General features: G+C 38.1%; 1 protein-coding gene across 3 annotated transcripts in view; it reads left to right on the top strand.

Moving 5' to 3' along the window:
- The window catches only part of MAEA (macrophage erythroblast attacher, E3 ubiquitin ligase), a 53,179-nt gene that overhangs the window by 11,941 nt on the left and 17,229 nt on the right, over positions 1 to 24,009 (top strand). For all 3 annotated transcript variants that reach the window (XM_080344263.1, XM_080344262.1, XM_080344264.1), the window contains exons 2-3: positions 5,548 to 5,730; positions 9,334 to 9,537. In XM_080344263.1, coding sequence (XP_080200389.1) covers positions 5,623 to 5,730; positions 9,334 to 9,537 — 312 coding nt within the window. In that variant the 5' untranslated portion in view covers positions 5,548 to 5,622. The remainder of the gene's footprint in view (positions 1 to 5,547; positions 5,731 to 9,333; positions 9,538 to 24,009) is intronic.

Below are 24,009 nucleotides of genomic sequence, written 5' to 3'. Positions count from 1 at the left end.
GAGGCAAGAAACTTGCCCTTTTTGTTCACTGAGGACTTTCCTAGCTCACCATGACGTTTCAGAGGTCACAACAGCTTGATAGCATCATTGGTGAGCTCCCTCCCTTCGGTCCCATGTACCTGTATATCTTCAGCTTGATTTAGACTTCTTGTATAATAATACCTCTCTCCCCAGGCTCCGTTGCTCATGTACAATCAGGAAGGCTTAGGAGGAGAACTTACCAATAAATACAAAGAAGGCATTTAAAACTGAGACTTTCTCTTGTCCTTTGTTGTTAGGTCACAAACTCAATTCTATAGATGAGCATCTATAGATGCTTTTCTTCATCTTCCTTATGCTGTTCATCTGTCTATAAAGCCCTTATAATTACAGTTGCTTATTAATTTGAACTCTAGTTGAATAAACTGGATATATATGTTAGCCATAATGGTAACGAGTGCTGGATTTCTAGGTGTGACTCAGAATGCTTTTCCTCCATGTCTGGAGGACTAGAACACCTCTGCAAAGAAGATCTTGCCACAGTTTGTATTTCTTTTGTTATCTTATACTTTCTCCCAAGCAGGGAGCCCCTCAGCAGTGTATGTCTTCACTTTGTTTGGAAACACCAGGTGTTTAATGAGTGACTGTGTCTGTCCTGGAAGCTGTGAGTGTGTGTGGAGGTTAAAATATTGCCCTGTTCTCGAGATGCCATTAATCTGCTTAGTGGAACTCGAGGTACTAAAACCAGCATGAGAAGTCCAGTCAAGTTGTCTGACTCCCACCACCATAAATACCATTGAGGTAGCAGAGCTTTTTAAGCTTTGATCACTATAATTAATGAACTTCTATGAGAGGAAAATAATTTCCATTCTGCTCTCCCTTTCTATATTCTTAAAGGCTATAGATGGTATGTTCTCATGGCATGTTTCTTAAAGCCAGTGTTCTCTGAGCCTGTAGAGAAAAGAGAAGCATGGGCTGAGAGTACTTATGAGCAGTCTGTTTCTCTATATTCACTTTATGGATGGAGTACCAAGTGTGTGCATGTAGGTACATTTGGGAAAAACTTAAAAGAAAAATTAAGAGCCTTATTAAAATGCTAATGAATGTAAAAACAAAGGTAGATGTGCATTGTGGGATGCTGTGTAGAGGATTGACTGGTTTAACTTGTTATTATTTATATTTCTTTAAATATTTTTTACAGACATAATAAACACTTGAAGTATAATAGATAGTTTGCTAATCATCAGGGTACCATATATACAAGCATTTAATACTTGCTTTTCTTTCCTAGTTTGAATATGTATTCAGAAAAATCAAGAAAGTGGTATCTCTTAGTAACTGAATGGCTTATTGAAAAATTTATTTTTGTGGAAATATGTTTAGTAGATAATGTCACTTTATTTAGGGGTATTTCAAGCTGAATTTGATGTGTCTTATTTAAAGAAATATTATCTACAGTTACACAATTTGAGCAGTTTTGGCCACTTCATGATTTTAGAACTAGTCAGTCTTGCCTCGGTACCTTATTGGCATTCATGGGCTGGAAGAGGACTGTGTTTGGGCTGAAGGCCAGAGAATTGACACCATACTTGAGCTCCTAAGTGTAAGCTTAAAAGCTGCCCCTCGTATTCTCAGCCCTGCTGTTTTCTACTGGCTCCGCTCAGCCGAACAGCCACGTCATAGCTCTTCTGGGCAGTCCTTCCCCTTCTTCCACCAGTTCAAGCTTTTACATCCAAAAGGATTCTCTCTTAAGTCATCACCACACCTAGAGATTGTTGGAGCATGTTTGGGACAGCACACCAAAGCTTTCTGGCCTTCTAAAACCAGAGTGAAGCAACTCCTGAAATTAAATACCTGGATCAGGTTTTTCAGTTGTCTTTGCCACTCTGATAGTACTTAGCACCTGTGAACAGTCATACACTACACTTGCAGAAGCCTCTAGTCAAACAGACTTACTTTCACAATTGTAATCTTGGAAAAACTCATGTTATTAATAGTAATTTTTTTACCCCTTGTGTAGGCTGTTCTGACTTAATTCAAATTCATTTTCATTAGGTTTAAGTTTGACCTGGTTTAGTACATGCTGACGTTGAATAATGTGTCTGCAGCTGTGGAAGCTGGCGAACAAAAGAACCAGAATCTATTTGGTGACACTGGATTTAAATGTGCCGCCCACTAACATTTTACATCTCTCCTTTGTATCATCTTGTATGCTCATGGTATGAGCCAACTGAATTGTGGTTTAAGCTCTAATGAGTGGGACAAGTTGGTATTGTGCTTTTACAGAATACGTTCTAGTTGGTTCTTCCTGCTTTATTTCAGTGTAGTAGCTGGTTATCCTTTTTGTCCTGAAGGTAATGCTCCCCTAGGCCGAGTTCAGTTGGCCTCTCTTGTTCTTAAAGAATAACTGTAATCTGGGCTTGGTCACAGAATGGTACTAGCAGGAAAAACTGGAAGTCTTCAATAGGCTTGTGGCAACTAATGATATGTAAATTTTGCAGCTGTCTCTTGGTCCAACAAGTCTGGTGTCCACTGTTTTATCGCCATGGTACCTGAAAATAGAAGTAAATCATAATTAAGAATTTCTAGAATTACAAAACAACACACACACACCCACACACACAACCAAACCACAAACCAAACAAACCAAAAAAACAACCCCAAAAAAACCCCATAACAAAATCCACACAAACAAAACCCACACAACTTATTGGTAGGGTGCCTGTAACTCTTGAAGAGTTCTGTGGGGAATGGAGTCTCTTTGGGAGCGTAGGAACTGTATGAGCAACAAAAGAAACAGTGGATCAAGATGCAGTGTCTAGATAAGATGCTTTCTCGGTAAGGGGCATAGCTGTTGGAATTTCTAAATTTTTGGCATCTGTAGAATCTAGTCCTGTAAAGTTGGGGTAAAAGCTGTACCTGGATACAATTTACAAGTATTCTCTAAAAACTGCTGGCTCTATAGTGAGAAATATGCAAATTATGAAAAACTCTGGTAAAGAGTATTTTCTGTCAGTTTTAGTTGTGCAAATAATTTCATTGTACCTTTAAAGTAATTTTTCTTGTTATATTGCTAAACATAATTTTAGTGTACCATATTTATTTGTATTTACTTTCAGAGTATATAGTAAAACAGTTCAACTTGTAACCTCTTCCACACAGGATATTCAGATCATTTTTGAGGGAGCAAAAACAAATATGGATAAAACAAGATTTGAAAACCTGTTGCACCTAGACAAAATATAAACGATGTGTAATGATGCCAGCTGAAACTGAAAGTCCAATTGTTCTAAATGTCATATGAACACAAACTGTGCCAGAAATTTGCACGGTACAGAGACAGAGCATGGGAAACGGGAAGTGTTATTGCTCTTGCGTGCAGATAAGAAACTGGGGGGAAAAGGAGATTAAAGCTAAGATTTTGTTTGTTTCTTTTCAAGCTGACTAGATCTGTGTGTGCAGTGCAACTGACTGCTCAAAATTTAACAAAAGCGTCGAACAGACACCTGAAATCAGTAGGAGCTTCTGAAAGTCGTGATTGATTGAAGCTTTTCAGTGTGGTACAGAAAGCTTATTAGCAAAGTGCTTGGAGAAATTAATTTCAGTAAATGCAAGTAACTGACGGAAACGTTTTTCAATGAAAAATAAGAAAAATGCAGGGAGGAAGAAAGGGGAAGAAGTTGAGTCAGTGGTATCTGGCATCAAGTCTTGGAGTTGGAAATAAGCTTCTATGTTTAAAAGCACGAGGTGTCAAAATAATGCCCTCCCCCCCAACATCTATTCTGTCTATGGGGGTTTTAAACTTTTTACCATTTTGTGGAAATGGAGAAGGGAAATAAGAGCTTAAGATGGTTATATAGACAATTAGGTGTTGAAGCCTATTAATTGTAATCTTTTATGAGGTTTGAGTTGTGGGGGGATGTGGTGCTGGGATTTTAGGGGAGGATATATAAGGAAAATAACTGTTTTAGCTTGATACTTCTTGTGGTAAAGGCTTATTCTGTCACCTGTTTAGGTCTTGGTTTGAGATGCCAGAAAGCATTAAATAGATCATTTTAGTCTTTCTGAGAGGAAGAGGAGCCCTTTCATATCTTATCAGGAGTATCCTTGTGTTATACTTCTACCACAAATAAGACCAACCTATTGTAGATCGTACAAAGTCTTGGAAAGCAAGTACTTTGGCTCATCTTCCTTACTCTGAACCTAAACTGTTGTCTCATCTTCCTTATTCTGAACCTAAACTGTTTCTCGGTGCATCTCTAATGAAATGCAATGGTTATGTAGTAACTGCTCTCCTAATAGAGCCCGAAAGGAGAGCGGACCCTGGGGAGAATTTCTTGCATGCAAATGATTAGAAGGAAGGAAAATGGAGGCAATCTTGGTGTAATTGATTGGAAGTGATATACTTAAAAGATTTGTAATCAAACATCTATGTGATACGTACCAAACAGAACACTGATTTGCTTTTCCTGTTTTACCTTTAATACGTGTAATCTGATTGCTAGCTAAATTATGCCTTTGATTAATGGAAAAGCAATCAAGATTACCACAGCTACATGAAAGAACTTCTTGTGGACTTTTTCAAGATAAAAGATGTGAATGAATTAAGTGTATAACACTGGAATGTTTTTAGTTCCAAAATTCCAGTTTCTGTGAAGTAATAGAACTTCCTGCCTAAATTGCTCATGCTGTCACTAATGGAAGCAACATGATAGGAGCAGCTTAATATTCACTGTAAGCTTTCCCCAAATCATTCAACACCCTAAAATCTGAGCAGGCTGTAAACTACTCCTATATATGTTTTCTTAATGGCCACCAGTAGCAGTTTTGATGTGGCTGTCCCATGGAGGCATGAGACAAGTAGGACAGGAGACCTCCAAGACTGGTCAGTCTCTGAGCTAAGGAATGGAGCCCTAGAGGATTCTGAGAAACCTAGTTGTACAGTATAGGCTTTTTCACCAAAATAAGGCTTACATGGAGTTTCTCTTAGTGTTCATTATAGTTCTGCTGGAGTTAATATTAAAAAGTAGTCCTTTTGAGCCTAAGTAAGTAGGAGAGCCATTAGATTTCCTGAATAACCATTGGTGTACTACGTATAAATTTTTCAGTAACCCGTATGGATTATTCATGCTTCCTCAAAGGTAACTTTCTCTTCCTTTATAACTCCTGAAGGAAAGAAATGTAAACTTTAAAGCTGTGTTGTAAAGGGTGATCTCTTATTTGTAGTTAACTTGTAGCTTTCCTTTTTGCTTTGTTCTCCCTGAACTGTTTCCATCTGTGCTTGCTATACAGTCAAAGCAGAATCGGTGAAATTGGGATCAGAAAAGACTCTACCAGCTTGTATTTCCTGTCACTGTTTTTTTAATAATCTTTGAAGTGTGTTAGCTCCTTGCTGAGACGACTTAAATAAGGGCTTTGATATGAGAACTCAAGTTCAGTTAATGACCTCTAGTGTCCTGGAACCCAGGTGTTCTGGCTGCATCAGATAAAATCATCAGTCTCTTTAAACTCTAGAAGACCTAACTTTATTAATATAGAAATTCTAATGACTTGATATTTCTCACTCAGGTGCCATACGAAACACTGAACAAACGTTTTCGAGCTGCACAGAAAAACATCGATCGAGAGACCAGCCACGTTACAATGGTTGTGGCAGAGCTGGAGAAGACACTGAGCAGTTGTCCTGCTGTGGATTCAGTTGTTAGTCTCCTGGATGGAGTAGTTGAAAAACTCAGTGTTCTGAAACGAAAGGTAAGTGGTGTTTTACCTTGTGATTGCTTTGTCTTCGCAAATTCAACAACGTTCTTCAATGCTGTTTGCTTGAATTTTTCTTTTCAAGATATAGGTATTACTGACACTGTAAACAAAGGCCTTAGATTGCACAGCAAAACACCAGAACTTACTGTGTCTTGCTTCGCTGCACTTAAGAATTGGTGTTCCCTGACTAAGTATAATAAAACTCTGTTGAGAGGCAAAATTTAACTGTATTTATGGTCCTGAAAATGAATTTATCTACCCACAGGAAAGAAATAGCAAAATGAATTGATTTGTATCAATTCCTGCTTGTCTAATGGAAAGGTTTGTGCGGTTGCTTTAATTGATCACTCGAGGAGGGAAAACGGGTAGAAGAGTCTGAAAAATATTTACACTCCAGTGGGGGTAGCTGCATGGGGTGTTAAAGCTTCTTTGCATAAGAAAGTGTGAGTAGTCCTGGATAGAGCCTTGAACATTTTTTTTTATAAACATTAAACCTGTAGTTGGGAAGGTTCCTAGGGAATATTACTAAAAGCACTTTAAACAAAGTTTAGCAGGATAACCTGCTTCTAGTTGTTAAGCTTGAATGCTTGTATGAAATACAGCCAGACTTTGATACTTTTACCACAGCTTTTAAGAAGAATGAGTTAAAAACAAACTATATAGTATAAGCCATCCTTATTTTGGATGGGGATATTACTCATGCTGAGAGCCGTCAGAACACTTACTCGAAACAAATATTGCAGAAAAATGAAAATAGCTCTGTCGCCTGCCTTTAGAGCAACGCTTCTCCAAAAATAAATAGACAAAACAAATGGTAGCAGAGTCATTTCATTAAAACGTAAATGAAATAACCAACAGATATAAATCTTGAGACTATATTAAGTGAAGCGTCAAAATACCTTGGAGGTTTGTAACATGAAAATAACACTGTCATGTGTGCTGATTTGGGGTTTTCTGCTTAAACAGGTTAGCTAGGTGTTGAAAAGCTGATCTGCAGACAACTTCATAAATCTAATTGCTATTTTCATCTTTGGTTTATGAGACTTAGAGGTCTTGAACGATATGTTTTCTTCACTTCTCTGTTACTTACAGAAAGAAATTACTGCTATTTCTGAAAGAGGTGTTAGATTTTGCTTGTAGGTGTGTAGTAATGATGTGGAGTACTAAGTTATTTACTTGTTAAATCTTTGCTGACTGCGGGGGTGTGTCTGAAGGCATAGCTGAATGTTTTGGGTGCAAGGCTCCATTTTAGTGTAATTGCTCATTTGTTTTTGACTGCCTGAAAGACTGTGGGGAATCTTATAGCTGCTTAGAAAGAACAAAAGGCAAAAAAAAAATCTGTTTAACAGTAGAAGTCGTCTGAAATACAAAGGTCTTGTTTCTGCTCCAAACCATCAACTCCAGCTGTCTTTGTCATCTCTGCCCTGAGCAAAATGATTGTTTTCTTTAGGGCCTTTGGACCCATGTGGGATCTCTGTCTCCTCCTGTGTTTAGACAAGGATCTGATGAACTGCTGACATGGCCATAATAGAATTAGATGGTTCCTTGATTTAACACCTTACTCACTTTTTAAAAAGAGGTTTTTCAACACAGCAGGTTTCTTGGGTTCTGAAACTGATCCTGAGGAAACCGAGGCCTTTGTGTTTTCCCTTTCATATCCTGTTTAATATGCTTGTTCCCTCAAGTTCGATTAATGTCCAGTGGGGCAAGTCCAGATAGTCTTGACTCAGAGGGTTTTGAAAAGGATCTGTAGCCTCTCTGAATGCACTAGAAGGATCAAAAAAACAGCAAGAGCTGTGTAAGGCCAGATACAAAACCATATAAGGAGAGTCGTTTGCAATGAGAAGGGGCTCAACCTTTGCCTGGCTGCCTTGAATTCTCCTAGTTGTACTCAGAATAATTCTTGAGGTTGCCTTCACATCTGATAACACTGCGGACATCTAACATGTGAAAGTGAGTTTTGGCTTGAGCTGGTGTTTGCTGAATAGGAAAAGACTCAAGTTTATAACTGAAACAAAATACTGATCTCCACATCATATATTACAAAATAAAGATAAATTCAGTAACAGAAGTAACTCAGATTTCAGTAATAAAAATAACTCATGTTTACATGTGTTTTAGTAAAACATGATCTTGGCTAATGACTAGAGTTTTAGGTACTTGAATTTTATCAAGGGTCAGTTCAGAGCCAGGCTTAATTGGGCCAAATGCTATTCTTGCACAAGTCTTTATTTATTACACTTTGCTTTTCAAATATTGATCCTTCCAGAAGCTGTCTGTAAATGAGCATGTATGGTAGAAGCAATTAGAACCACCCTTTGCTTCCAGGGCTGGCTCTGTAGCCTATGTAGCTTGAGTGCTGGGGGGCAGCTGTGCCAGCATGGGCTGTGAAGGGGGCAGCCAAAAGTCATATTTCTTTGATTTGTGCTTCCTTGGCAAATCTGTGTGGACTTTCCTGTTGCCGTAGCTGTGCAGTTATTCAAACACAAGCCAATGAGTTTAAAGTCACCACAAATAAGGCAGCCCAACCTGAAATTGCATCACTGCTGATATATTAGAGATGGGAAAGCTACTAAGCCTCTATCATCTCTGGGTTTGTTTTTTCCGTAGTAAGCATATAAAAGTACTGCAGGCTTTCTTGTGTTCCGTAGCCTGGCATGACCCACAATTGTCACGTGCTTTATCCTGAGTCAGCTAGCTTTGAATTGTGATACATCTGTAATAAAATAGCCTGCTAAAATTTGCTGAGTAACTAATTGATCACCTGTCTTTAAGGTTGAAGGAAAATAAGTATGACCTGAGTGTTTGGTTTTTTAATTAAAAAAAACCCAAATGTGGAGATATTTTGGGGTGTGTGTTTTGCACTGGGCATGCCAGTATCTTGGTTCAAAAATTAAAAAAAGGGGAAAACCAAACATCATTCTCCTTTATCTGGACAAATTTATTTTCCTAAGTAATGCTTCTAACAGTAGATCCAAAAGTAGCAGAGTTAAGTAAAATAATACCAGTCTAACAAAGCTGATTATTTTTTAAAAACTACTCTAAGATCCTTGAATTAAAGGTGCCAAGAGGCCAGATGTTTATATAATTTTCATTATTGCATGACTGATTAAAATGGCTCCAGTGTATCAGAAGTAATGTTGGTTTACTCTGCATCACTCCTCAGTAGAACTAATTGAGTTGGACAGCTGCTTGAAGAAGAAGCCATGCATAGGTTAGAGGTGGAAATTCATTATTTTCAACTCCTTGGACCAGATAAATGCAAACCTTCACAAAGCTCTACATTTACAGCAACTGCTGTAAGTTATATGTTGCTGTTTTAGGACTAACTACACATTAAGCATAAAAAATTGCATATATTCTTAAGGTCAAAATAGTCAAAACTTATTTATATGCAAGAACATCTCAGAACTGGACCAGCCACACTGAAACTTGTGCACTGCCAAGCGCACTGTCTTTCTAAATGGGAGAAACGCTATTGGGAATAACTGTATAATATGTAATGAATGCCTGCAAACAATTCTTACTCTATTTTGCTTTAAAAGCAAATTGAAAATGTATAGCTCTTATTTATTCCTGTTAATTTTTACATTTTAGGCGGTTGAATCAATCCAGGCTGAAGATGAAAGTGCGAAACTCTGCAAACGTAGGATTGAACATCTGAAAGAACACAGTAGTGACCAACCAGCCGCTGCAAACATGTGGAAGAAGAAACGTATGGATCGTATGATGGTGGAACATCTTTTACGCTGTGGCTACTACAATACGGCTGTAAAACTAGCAAGACAAAGTGGTATTGAGGTTAGTAGCAATGTGCACCAACTTACTAACAAAACAGTAGCAAAGAGGGACTTGGCAATCATGAACAAGATGTTTTAGCCCTGTAGCAGCTATTTTTATGTATTAACGTGCCTTTATTACTAATGTTTATCTGTTAATCTTTTTAGGGCTGAGTTTATTCCCCTTGACATGAATTTTATTTCAGTGTATTAAGTCAGTCAAAATTGAAGGTAAAACTTTTAGTCACAAATTAAATGGTTTTAAATAAACACCTTGCCCTATTGAAACTTAGAATAATTCTCAAATGTCACACAGAATTCCTTGTCAGAAGCCTTTAGGCTGCTGATTAAGCAGTTGGTGGAGCTTCCCATCTGTCTCATCACGCTTAGATGATACATGTACCAAACTGAGCAGAATAGCATATCCTGATTGCAGGAACGACTGTTTTATTGTATCATCCTACTTTTTAATGATGCATCCAAAGGAAAGCTGAATTACCGTTTGGAAAACAAATCTTCATACAATTTGGATTTTTTGTAGTACCAAGTACATTTTGCATGATCCACGGAAACATTTTGCTCTTTTGCTTATTTTGCCATCTATGGTTTTTGTGGTTGTCGCTTTCCTTTTCTCTGGTTATCCTGGTTGGTTTTGCTTCCCTCTCGTAATTGCTTATGAAGTTTTTTGAAATGCATTGTCAATAATAGTTTGGAGTTTGTGCGTCTTGGTGTTGCCTCTTTGTGCAGAGCAGTGAATCCACACTGTGGTCCTTTGACAGCCACAAAGACATTAAAGCTGATTCTTTAAGAATTCGCTGTTTATTTAGAGAAATCGTGGTTGGCTAATTTTGGGTAGCATTTGCTATTTGATCCTCAGTTATTCTTGAATATTAAGTTCTTTTGATGTTCCTGATTCCAGAAAGTATGCAACTCTTCTGGCTGAAATCTGCCAAGAGTTTAGTTGTGTTATGTGACTTACATATTTTGCCTTTCTTAGGTGGCATAGTTGAACACATCTTTCTGAGCTAGTTAAGGGAAGAGATTTTTGTTACTGGTGTCAAACTACAGCATATGTACCCGTTCTTATCTTGTACAGCGAGCATATCTGTCACGTGTCTCAGTTACTCCTTACCTGCTTTACCAGTCTGTTCCTGTTCAAACACAGCAGCGATTTCAGTAAATATCAAAAAGGAAACAGCACGTAGAGGTTGAGGGGGAAAGGGGAAGAAGTGGCTTACCAACTATAAATAGGAAATAGTCCTGAAGAAACTTACTGAGGAGGCTGCTGTGCCTCACTAAAGATAGCCAGTGCATGGCAATCAAAACCGAAGACCATTATTCTGAGATGATTGCAGTTGAATGGTCAGCAGTTCTTCCATTTCTGGTAGATGTTTCCCTCTGTTTTGAGCAGGAGCTCATCTACTGCTGAATCATCATGTTACCATCCATACTAGGTCTGCTGAAAAAGCACTGTGGAAATATTTTTACTTTCATAGCAAGTTCCATTATGCCTGGTTAAGTAACGCTCAGCTTTGGCTTAGGCATGAGCATGTAAGTCCATCGTGATGCGCTGCAAGACTGTGGTATGAAGCATTGCACTAGTGAAGCCTCAACATTTTTGATGCCGTTTGCTGAACAGAAGCTTTGTGTTTTTTAAAAAAAGTTTTAAATAAGCTTGTTGAACTTCTGCCTTCAAACCTAAGTATTTTTATTTGTATAACATCAAAGTAACTTGAGTAACAGAGAACTTAGTTGCACAACTTGACTGTGCTGAGGCCCTATTTCTTCTAGCTTGCTAAAATAATGTATTTTACTCAACATTGAAGTTTTCATTTTATCCAAATGAGAAAAGGCTTCCTGCAGTCTCTCAGCGTTGTACTCAGTTCTTCTTACTGTATAGTGAGACTCATTGTGAACAGCTTTTGCAGTGGTAAGATACTGAGACTTGATCATTATACAGAATTTGTCTTTTTGCTGCTTTAGACAGCTTTTCTGTTTGTTATTGTTCCTTTCTTGCTGAAGGATGTGAGCACTGAAATGTTTGCTAATGCTTATAAATGTGACTTTGCTGTGGAGATTACAAAGTATCATGATATTTTTCTCTCATCCAAAGGAATCTTTCTGTTTACTGTAGTATCAACTGTAATTTTGATAAATGTCTCCACTACTACAGGTTTCAGAAACATATTGCTCTATAGTGGACCTGGTCATGTCTATTAGCTGATTTATTTATTTAATATATATGTATATCGAGCCAATATTGTTATCACTGGATAGGCACTATACTCTAAGTAAGAACCTAAAGAAAGGTGAGGTTTTGCTCCATTTACCCACCAGGCAGAGGTGATGCTGGAGGATGAGTTGAGCCTGACCTAGCCGTGTGATCCCTGGCAAAAACAACTCACATTGGGGTGGGCATCATCAGCAGGTGAAGGGTGGTGATCCCACACAGGTCAGCCCCATCTGGAGTGCTCTACCTAGTTCTGGGCTCCCCAGCAGACACACTGGGGTGTGGAGTCTTCCTGTACTAGGAAATACTCAAACCCAGGTTGGACTGGGCAAAGTCCTAAGTCACCTGTTGTAGGTGACCCCACGTTGGGCAGTGGGACCACGCAACTTCTGGAGGTGAATGGTCTCAACCATTCTGTGATTCTGTTTCTATGATTGCGGGCCCAATGGCTAGGAGTGTCCTTTGCCATGATTTAGAAAGGGTGAAGGAAACACTCTTTCCATTTCAGTTGCACTTTGTGGATCCCAGAGTAAGCACCTTTCTGTAGCTGTTAGACCAGTCTTAGGAGCATGTCTCAGCCTGCTTGTTTTAAGTTCCTTGCATGGCTTCTGAATGCTAAGAGACCTGCAGAGCTGCTAAAGTACTTCGTGGGTGGAAACAGTTCACAAATATTCTGTTTCAGTGACCAAAAGCAAACCATTAAATCATTCCTTTGTTTGCCAATAATACACAGCAGACAGTTTGCTCAAAGATGGGCTATGTGCTGTAGTGTCCAATTCTGATAGTTATTGATGGGCTGTGACAAATTCTAGTCTGCTTTCTAAATTAACTACCTTCAGAGGAATGATATTCCTGAATTCTTGTCATGGAAGATAAGCGCTTAAAAGCCATGGTTATAAACGAGGAAGCAAACAGCTATGGAAAGAAATGCTAGATGTGAAAAATTATGGGGAAGTTTAAATATCAGAGTTATGAACTAGCTCAACTTAGGAATAACTTCTGGCATGCAGTATATATAAAGCATAATGTTATATGGCAATATAAGAAATAAACTACAAATATGGAGTGTGTGCAATATGTCTTTAAAGAAAAATAATGCTGCATGGGAAATTAAACCAAGATGTGAGTAATATTAAAATAAGAGCTGACGGCCAAGGACAGAAATGTCATGTTTGTGCCAAAGTAAATACGGAGTGGAAGGGATTCTGTTGTGGACTTCTTGTTGTCTTCTGGCTCACTAATGATGTGGAAAACAGTTTGGATTGAAGATACAAACTACATGTTATGTTTTTGTTATTGCATGCAAATGAAGCTCATCATGATCAGCTTGTTACACTTAATAAGGATCTTATTATGACCTTGGAATGCAACACCAGTATAAAAATGCATATTTTCACCTGCAGATTCATATATTCAGCTAGCTGGCAGGGTTGTCTGTTACCTTAAGCTCTTCTATTCATGTCCTGCTGCATTAAATATTATCTCACTTCTGTGCCATTAATTGAAAGGCAAATCTAGTTTTGGAAATGTGGTGTTCCAGTAGGAGGTCGATTGCTGGTTATAGGTAAGTTTTATAATTAGGTTAGGTATATAGTGCTTTGTTTGCTGTTCTTAGGGGTTGTTGTCTTTTAAATTTCATGCTTTTTCTAGCCCCTTTTTTATAGGCTACAAAAAAGAAAAAAAAAAAAAAAACCAAACCAAAACCAAACATGTAAAGTGTCCTTATGTTCTTTACTTAATTACCTAATAGCCATAGTGCTTTTTGCATATATGATTGAAAACAAGCCAGATTCTGAAGCTACCGTTTTCTCTTATCATATGCTGTAAATACTCAGTCTTTGCTTAGTTTGTCTTAGTAAAAGAATATATGTCCTTGCCTTAATGCCTGTGCTGTACAAAACTTGTACAAATGGCAATGTTGGGGTTTTTTTTCTGTGAAGAACCACATACATTGAAAGCAGGTGTGTGTGTGTGAGTGTTAGGGTGGGGAGCAAATGATTTAGAGATCTATGAACCCCCGAGGGAGAGAAGAACTGCTACACCCACACGTGTAAGGTTGCAGGTATGAGAAAGCTAGAGTTGAAATAATTCTTTTAACTAGCTTAAAACTAGTTAACTTGATCTTGCATCACAGATTATGCATGCCAATCAAAGCTTTGCAAGTTAATATTCTTAGATCAGTAATTAAGTAGGTGCATCATCCTTCAAAGATACTTAACCAGCCATTTGCATTAATACCACAGTGTGCTCTTTGTTTTTGAGAAAAAATTGAGTATTTCATTGCCTTCAACAGTTCTGTGCAGACATATGACCATTGTGAACGTTGAGCTGTATTAGAAGGGCTTCTTGACACTTCAGCGGTATTAAACCAATTGACAACAGTCCCAAAAAGACAAGTGTTCTTGAAGTGAGAGTTCAGATCTTCAGTTTTGGTCAATGATTTTCTTCGAGAGCAGAATTTCCAAATCTATGGTGATGGTTGTTCCCTGCAGCGTATCAAAACAGGGTAGATATTGCAAAGCCATTATTAAAATATTTAATTATCTTTCAAACTGGTATAGTAGGTTTTTATTTTTAAGTAAATTTTTGATTAGTGTAAATGAAAGGAATAGTAGTCACTGCAAAAGGCTGATTACGGTTTGTTCTCCCCTCTCTCCAATTTGGTCCAGTTTGTCCTCTCCTTCTATTGCATAAACACAGCTTCAGTTTTCATAGTTTAGAAACTTTTGAATAGATTATCTTGCATATTTGGAAAGATAGCTGCAACAAATTAAGATGTGTCATTCCATCATCTTAATTTTGTTATGGAAAGTCATGAAATATTATTTGATGTCCTTTGGAAAAAGGGAAACCTCAGTTCTTCGAGTCAACCTGCATGGCTTTTAACCAAGTACTTGATCTCTTCGTCAGACTATTCTATGTCATTGTTCCTTTTTAAAACCCCGAGGTTAAAGGTTCTTTCCATGCTTTGTAAAAGTATTTTTCGACACTGTGAAATGGATCCTTCAGCTGAGACCTTGGTAGAAAACTGCTGAACGATTTGTGTATTCTAGGGCAAAATCCCACTGAAGCCATTTCAGCATCACAAACAGGAACAGCATTAACTCAAAGTGAATGAAAAATGCTTTCGGAGAATACCGTTCTGATGAAAACACGACAGGCTTAGGTTTGTTTAGGTCTCGCTGCAGTTCACCTCCTGGCTGTTGATAGAGGAGAGCAAATGATGTTGAACCCACAGCTGCCTGGATTTTAAGGAAAGGTTCATATTTAAGAAGCTGATTGTCTTTGCCTCTCTCACTGGACTGCAAGTTTCTCATGTCTTTGTAGCTGGTATTCTTTCTCTGGGGGATGTGCATGATAAGGGTGGTTGTGGTCAGTGAATGTCTACAACTGCAGGCAGATGTTCACACCAGGAGAAATGTACAGGTAGGACGTTGCTTCTGTGTTTCTGAAGGCTGGTCTGTGCTCCTTTGAGGCTTTTAGCACTGCTTGAGCTGCATTCTACTTTGTGAACGAACCATGGCAGACTGATAGTGATAGTATATGCATGGAAAAAATAAACATGTGCTTTTTATACAGCTGTGTTCTACCAGTTTTCTCCCCAAAAGCCTGAAATGGCTTTTCAGATTTAGCTTAGATGAGTAGGTGAATTAGGAGTGAAAACTTAAATCTAGAGCAAAACTTAAAAAAAAAAATCTATGATTGAAACTTTAAAGTTAAATCTAAAATAGTTACAACAAATAAGCCACATAATATGGTTCAAGGGCATTGGATCAGTAAACTTTTAATACTTGAGCAGGATGGATGGTAGTAATGTGTGATTGCTTCAGTAAGAAATATGAATGTTTAGAAAAACTTGAGTGAAGGAAGCTCTATGATCTTAAAAGCTGAATAAGTACTTCTCTTAATAATCATACCACTGTACCCGTAAAAATCTTCCTTGTTAAGACATGTAGCCCAAGAATGGCTTGTAGGCAAACACTCAAATATGTATTACATTAATTAATCAAAACAAGTTTATATTCATAACGCTTCAATTTTAAATAGCTGAATAATGTTCAGCATAATGCTTGCATGTATTCTTTCCTTCGCTGTCACACACAACCCAGACAAGCTGACTAGCTAAATGGCAAAAGGTATCTTTTTTCCCGGAGCTCTTTAGTGTGTCCCTCTCGTATAAATTGCTATTCCTATGCTACAGATGTTTGAGAAGATGACATGAAGAACTCCAGAACTGGCACACCTTATTAAAAGGTGCCAGGGTGTTAACTTGGGCCTGTTGTGAGTTACCTTCGAGTACTAAGCTGTACATGCAACTCAGAAACTCCTTTAAATGTGTTTGGGCTGTTCTTACTGTAGGCACAGCAGCTTTCACTAGGTGGGTATAATGAGTGTCTGAGTGTCTTCATCTGAATTTCAAAGTGCTGTAATTCCTAAATGGCTTTGCATCTGCAGTTTGTCTTGAGCATCTCTGGGAATTAGAATTATGTACATGTGAAATAGCCAAGATTGATGCCAAATAAGAAACCTTTTCATTACAAATTACTTGACTCTTTAAAAGCCAACAACATGAAGTGTGCTGGGATGTTGAATGTCTATTTCTTCTTTCCTCTTAATCAAAATAGGTTACCTGTAGGGTATCATAAGAGTTAATTTATTACAGAATACTTAGTCTGGAAGGCTAATGATTCAGGAAAGGTTCTTGAATTTAAATTTTATCTAAAGGAAGAATTATGTAGATTGCCTGGATATAGAAGAGGTTAGGGTTATGTTTCAGTTTTGCCTCTGAGATTGGTTTTTTTTATTGTACATTCTTCCTGACAGACATTTCTTCAAAGTGTAAATGTTACTTTACATTTAACACTTTCTCTTATTACTGTACTAGATGACAGGAGTTTGTGAAAGCGTGGAGCTGCTAATACAGACAGATCCTGCTTGGACAAAAGCTGTGGGGCTTATGCTCAGGTGGCAAAGGATTAGTTAGTTGTCTTTACTAGAGGAGGCTACAACAGAAAATGGTCATGGCAGAGCTGAGACCAGAGGCTGATTTTAGTTTTTTGTTGATTTTGGTGGTGATTTGTTGTTTGCTTGATTTGTTTTCTGCCCAGTGGTGCCTCTTAAGCTCCAGAGGCTTTGTTGCACTACTCTAGCGTAGTCATTTATTACTGTACTTAGCGTGGTATAATGTACTGCTGGATAAGGTGCAGCCATTTACTGAGCAACAAAAATTGCTGAGGCAGGAGCAGAGGATGTGCTGGGCAAACAGCTTGTTAATAACCAGCTGAAGCGCCAGCTGCAGCCGGGAGGCTCTGCCCAAAATGGCTTATGTGCATGAGCAAAAGCAGGCAGAGAAAACACTTCTTTTTATTTGGCTATGGAGCAGTCAATACCAGAATATGTATAGTTTTGGTGAACATGGCTTAGGAAAGCTGTTAGAGAAACTGGAGGGAGAAGATGACTGGAAAATGTAAAGGGCTGGGGGCTTTTGTGAAGTATGAGAGCAAAAATTGCATATCACAGAACTTCATAATCTAGTGCAGACTGAGGGGTGATCTCATTAATGTTTACAGGTATATAAAGGGTGAGTGTCAGGAGGACAGAGCCAGGCTCTTCTGGGTGACAACCAACAGTAGGACAAGGGGTAATGGGTTCAAACTGGAACACAAAAGGTTCCACTTAAATATGAGAAGAAATTTCTTCTCAGTGAGGGTGCCAGAGCCTGAACAGGCTGCCCAGGGGGGTTGTGGAGTCTCTTCCTCTGCAGACATTCAAACCCGCCTGGACACCTTCCTGTGTAACCTCATCTGGGTGTTCCTGCTGCAGCAGGGGGATTGGACTCGATGAGCTTTTGAGGTCCCTTCCAGTCCCTGACATTCTGTGATTCTGTGAAATGGTACATGGAATCAGAAGTTAGAAAAATTCAAGTTCGAAATCAGACACAAGGTTAGAACATGATTTAATCATTATAACCAGTCACCAAAAGAAGTACCAACATCTCCTCTTGTTAGGTAAAGACGTTCTTCTGACAGATGATCAGCATAAGTTACTGAGGTCTTTCAAAAATAACCAGGTAAAAGTAAAAGGTCTGCGCTAGACAGAGGTCATGGAAGATGCTCTCATGTGAAAGCTCGGCTGTGTACACCATGGGATACTGTGTTTACTTTGTAGACAAAAACTTTTCTGGCTTTTGTGTTGACGAGTCTGTGGTTTGGCTGACTGGCTGTGCTTTTTTCTAACAAGCAGCTCTGCAGCTGGCTTTGGAGTAGGACATTCTGTCAATTACTCTGTTTGTTTTCTCTGTAATCCTGTTAATGTGTGTAGAATTATAACACTTAATAGTAGCTTAATGAACTTCAGACAACATTATTTTATGAGCAGAGAGTAAGGAGGCCTCTTAATGTTAATTTGTGCCTGATTTTAATTGATTTTTTCACTAACTGCAATGTTGCTGTATTGTCACCACCTATCCACTGTTTTCTTAGTAATTTGTCTCCCTCCGATTTCAGTGCAGTTTATATATACTCTGCATTTATTCTGGAGGATCTATTCTTGTAACCAGCAGCTTTTTACTCCTCCCCTTGTGTAAGGCAGAGGAATTGACTGCAGGGGGAAAGGTCAAGGTCTCTTCATGGTACTTCCATCCAAACCTATTGCCCTGCCCCATTTTTCACCTGCACCGCATTTTTCCTTTCTGTGCATGTTTCCAATTCAGCAGTGTTACTGCGGTATGTTCTAGTCCTGCTCCTGCCGACTGATGTGTTTTTCACTGTTTCCCCCCTGCAGAAATACGCCAACCTCTTCTTCTTATTCCCCTGCCGGTCCTGTTGTCCACCCTGTAGCTCCTCACATCTTCCTTGTTCCCAGCTTGTATAATGATAATCACAACATCCAGATGATCCCTGGACTTGCTGTGTATTCACCACAAAGGAAGCTTTAACAGACTAATTTATTAATGTAAAAGATGAATTTGTGCTTTTTGTTCCTAACTGTTCATTATCACATCTCTATTTTAATTCTATAGCTGTGTCCTAAATGACACTGAAGGTTAGGTTGCAAGCGGAGGGTATGTCCTTCAGCATGTGAGTAGTCATTGAAAAGAAGCCTAACACAGTATTTTAAAAGCTGTTGGTTTAGAGTGGCCTAAGTAGGTGTTTATTATATTTCATACACGAGTCATTTAAATGAATGCTTACCAGACTGCTGAATGCTAAAGTGCATCAGCAAAGTCTTTTTAATGCGAAGGTGGTGCTCTTGCGCATGTAATGTGTATAGATAGTCGATCTTATTAAAACTGTCATTGGGACATACATTTGGCAACAATCCACTGATAGCTTGAGGCATACTGGCCTATTTTCAATTCCATATTGATGCTAGTAAGCAATTAAAAATAAACCATTTGCATGTTCAAAAAATACATAAACAGCATCTTATGATATTATGAATCACCTGGTTTTTTACAACAAATAACCTATTTTGTGGCTGTTTTTTTCCTCTAAGGAAGCTTTCTTGTCTGCAAAATGCTACCTTTTTTTTTTCATGTGAATCAAATATCCTTTTTTTAATCCTGTCTTCAGACTAACTTTTCATTAATTATCTTGTTTCAAGGATAGCTCATGGGGGATTTGGAAATATCAAGCATTGCTTTAATCATTTCTATTTGCATTTGAGCCTTGTTAAAGATCCACATTTCATATGTGAAATATGCTGGTTTTTATTTTAATACATAAATGTTCATGTGAACTATAAGGGATTTTATCACACATTCCTTCTCATGGCTTTCCAGACTTGTGGCTGGAAATGTCATCATAAAATAAATACTTCAGCTTGTATGCGGAGTGGAGATCGATGGAGAGAAGTGACTATTAACCTGACTGCTCCAAATATTAAAATCTGCTACATAAGTTAAAACCCTCACATGAGCACTACAGAAATTTTGAGCAAAAGCTTTATTGCTACTATGGAAAAGAGAACTCTTGTTCTTTTTTAAGCCATTTTTTGACATAGGATCAAATGCGAAGTTGCTGTTTTGTGGTATTTGGTACTGAAATGTGTGAGCAGTTTTCTCGGCGAACTTAAAAAGCCACACACCTATATCTGAAACTGTATATTGAAGAGTTTAGGGTTTACGTTTGGGAATGGACTGATCAGAATGTTGTCTTATATTTTAAACAGATAAAATAATTACTGACTCTTTAATAAGGATTTGTAGTGAAGTTGGGATTTTCACCACCTGTGAAACGAACTTTGCCTCTCATATTAATCTCCATGTTGCTGTCCTGTAGTTACGACTGGAACCAATGAATGCTTGTAATTTAAGTCAAAAAATGAAATTTGTTTGATGCGTAGTTATAATGTAAAGATTTTTCATTTAAAAAAAGAAAGTTTAGAGATTTCTGCATATGTGCTGATGTCTAAACAGAAGGTCAGAGCTTTCTGAAGGCATCCAGGGGCACTCTGAAATTGGTGTGTTTGAAGAGCTCGATTCTAGTATGTGGCTAAAACAAAACTCGCAGAACTCTGGGCTGGAGTTGCTGATGTTGGGCTTTGATACCTTACTTTGGCTGCTCGGATGCACTTAGTCTGTAGTGAAGTGGATAAAGTTTGCTTGAGGTCTTTTGGAATAAAGCAATTCTGTGCAAATGCTTGAGTATATTATCAGTAGTTGCACAACTACCGAAGAAGAAAGGCAAACAAGTTTCATTCACAGGCATACATTATTTTTAGCAAGAATCTGCTTTTTTTGTATTTACTTATTTACTGTAAATATGTGGAACTGTTTTTTTTTTTCCAATTCACTACTGAATTCTCTTAACTTTGCAGGACCTTAAAGTTACAGGCTTTAATCTTACATTGAATTGTGGACATCCTTTAACTTATGATGGCCGGATTCTCACTTGGTTCACAGCTTTGTAATAGACATAGATGTGTTTAATTTCAAATTAATGTGAAGCTCAAATATTCACCAGTTAGAAAAAATATGCCCTTCTGCTTTTGTGTGTCCCATTATTTCACAGGTATTATTCTTCGTGTAACCTTCACTATATTTTTGTGAATCACTTTTTCTTCCTTTCTGTAGCACAACCCTATAAATTCATGAAATTCTGGACCTGTTTTGACTTTCTTCTTGGTTTTGATGCCTGAAACTAGTGTTTCAAGCAGTATTGTTCATTACAAAGCTGTTATTCTGTGATTTCTAGAACTCGGAGAGCCTGGCTTGATGCAGGTTTGTCCTATAGCTGGTATGAGCTTTAATTCTAAGTTTCTCCCTGTGGAGAAAACCTGCAGCAGATCTCTCCAGCATTGACTCTGGTATCTAAATAACTAGTGAAAGAATGGGAATATGACCCCTGTCAGCTCCTCTTCACACTGACCAGAGAGTCCCAAAGCTGTTCCAAGGAGGGGCCATGCATATACGTGTTTGAGATGTTCTTACTAAGAACCTGTCTCGGAAAATGGAAATGCCTGTGCGGGGATGTAGCTTTTATGTTGGCTAGTAGTATATACATACTAATAATCATCATAAAGGAACCCTTATTCTTCATAGTGGTTTATACCTTAATAAGTGGAGTTCTGTGCAGAATCATAGGGTTGGTAACCTCCCTCCCTGGAGCCACTTGCAGCTTAAAAAGTGGCAGTGATATTTTAAAAGGCATCTAGGTATGTATACATATATATAGCTATAAATCAGGCAGAGCACAAGGTGATGAATAAATGTATTCTTTGCTTAGGTAAGTCTCTCTGATTTCTCTTAAGTGTCTTCAGCCTTCATGTGCAGTTTTCTCTATAAATGTTCTTCTCTGAAGTTTGAACTGTTGCAATGGAATTAAATAGTCCTTTTGTGGTAAAGTTCATTCAGTGCTTTTAAATAGGTGCCCTTCTTATACCTTGTTAGTGACTGTTGGGTGGATGGGACAGTTAATTCACCTTAGTCCAAGAAATTATAAAATCCTTCCTTGTACTAGAAGGAAGAAGAATCCTTATGCTGTGTTCCCCCTCTTTAGAGTTTAGATAATTGTCAGTAATACTTAAGGACAGAGTTCTCATCCTTGAGCCGTTTGAAACTGTTTTTCAGTACAATTGTAGAAGCCTGATGTTAATCAGTCTTCCTACCCAACATCGGGTATTCTGCATTTGTCAGCAAGTTAAGGCAAGGTAATTCAGGCAGAATTATCATGGCAATGCACAGGAGGCCAGGACATCTGTGCTGAGTTACGGTTTGATAACAATTCTGAAATAATCTGTGTGAGGTGCAGAGTTCTCCTATACTGCTGCAGTACTGGAAGTAAAGTATTGCAATCGCTTTTACAATGTGAAAACTGAAATTGTGCAATGAAGGAAGACTTTAGTGTTGCAAAAGATGGTAATTAAGGACTTCAGAATTGCTTTTTAATTTATATACAAGTCAGAAAATGTTTACCGTGATGCTGAATGGAGAGGGAGTGTGCAGCAACAGATTCTTGCTTCAGCTTTTCTTCCACCTGCAAAAGCTGGTGGCAATAAAACTGCTTATTTACATTCACTCACTTTTATATGTAAACAAATTGCATAAGAGGCTCTTTTCGTAATAGCATATTAAATCTGAATGCTGTTTTGGGAACGGAGAAAGACAATGTTTCTGTGTGGTCTGCAGCCTGTGCAGCTCTGAAATGCAGAATAACTTTGGAAAGCTATTGAGGATTGGGGTTTCTGACTTGAATGTGAGATACTTCTCACAACTGCCAGGACTGTTCTCTGGTTCCCATCTGTACAAGGTGTGGCAGACGAGTCATTTTCCAGTACTGGCCTGTGTAGAAGAGCTGTGCTGGTTTTGGTAAGGCCAAATAATCCCCTGATACTCCTTTCTTTGATTTCATTAGTCCTGGCTATTGAAATAGAGTGTGGAGAAGCATCAGGAGTAGGCAGCACCAAAAAAGAAAGATGGGAAAGCATGATCAGATTAAAAAACTCTGGTGACAGGAGCATGTCTGGGGTTTTTTTAAAGGCTTATTGCTTAATTGTATCTTAGTATTTTTCTTCTATCAATCTGCATGATTAAGACTTCTGACTACTTCTTGTCAAATGCAAAAGCTATTTCTTTCCCTACAAATGGATTTCTTAATGCTTTTTCTAATATTGTTCCCTTATTTTCTATCTAGCCAGCAGAGAAGAAAATCCTATTTATTGGTGCAATTTAAATGTGACCGTTAGTTCTGAAAGAAACTCTTTTAATTAAAAATGTTCTCCTCTGTTTTCTGGATACATACCGTCTATTTAATAGAGACGACTGCTGAGCTTTGACTTCTTTTGGTAACCACAAATCTAATTAGCATTTCTGTGCCAAATAGAACCTTTTTATTTTAAACTTGAAAAAGGAATGTAGGAATTCTGTCTTGGAGTTTTGTCTGCCTCTTTTTGCTCATGTTTGAGGGTTGCTGTGCTAACACCTGATTGATAAATAAATGCATTTAGTTGGGATTCTCTCAGCAGCTCATTGACTTAAAACAAATGCTGCCCTTTTTCTTCTTTTAAAAAGTAATTTTTTCTGTGATGAAGCTTAAGTGCTAGAAAGCTAACAAATGAGATTAAACCAACGATTTGTTGTCTGCATAGCATATCTAGTCCTTTTTTGATGTAGGAGAAAATGCTTTTGTTTTAATTTGGTGTAAAAGCAAATGCTTATCATTAAGAGGACACATAGCTCAAATAAGCTTGAGGAGATTTATGGAGATGTTATTATTTTTAACTGGAATTGAATCGTCTTTCCATTCAGCAGCTATGTGGAAAAATACACAAGCAAGATAATGAATATGGTTGCATTACATGTCAAATTACTTATACAGATGAGTTACATGGACAGGAGGTTGTTTTGTGGTCGCCTTATCATGCCCAGGGAGGTGACCCAGTTCTTTTTTGTTCTGATTATATTCTCAAGTGGAAAAACTGCAGACTACCAGAAAGGCAGATTACTCCTGTGTTCTTGGAGGAAAACTTAAATAAATACATTCCTTTTGTGGAATAGGTTGGCATTCTTTCAGTCCATTTGCCAACATGTTGATAAAAGAGACTATTTTTTTTAATCTTTAAGGGAATGAGAGGAATCAGTGCAAGTCTGATCTTAATGTCATTCTATAAACTTGTAACTGCTTTGGCTCGATCTGACGTACCTGGATTTAGTAACACTAGGGCTGCATGATGCCCTTTATCCTTTGGATCACAGAATCACAGAATGTCAGGGATTGGAAGGGACCTCAAAAGCTCATCCAGTCCAATCCCCCCATGGAGCAG

This window comes from Nesoenas mayeri (genome assembly GCF_963082525.1).
Source record: "Nesoenas mayeri genome assembly, chromosome: 4".
Lineage (NCBI taxonomy): Eukaryota > Metazoa > Chordata > Aves > Columbiformes > Columbidae > Nesoenas > Nesoenas mayeri.
The sequence above is the reverse complement of the archived record's forward strand: the minus strand, read 5'-3'. Positions and strand labels throughout refer to the sequence as shown.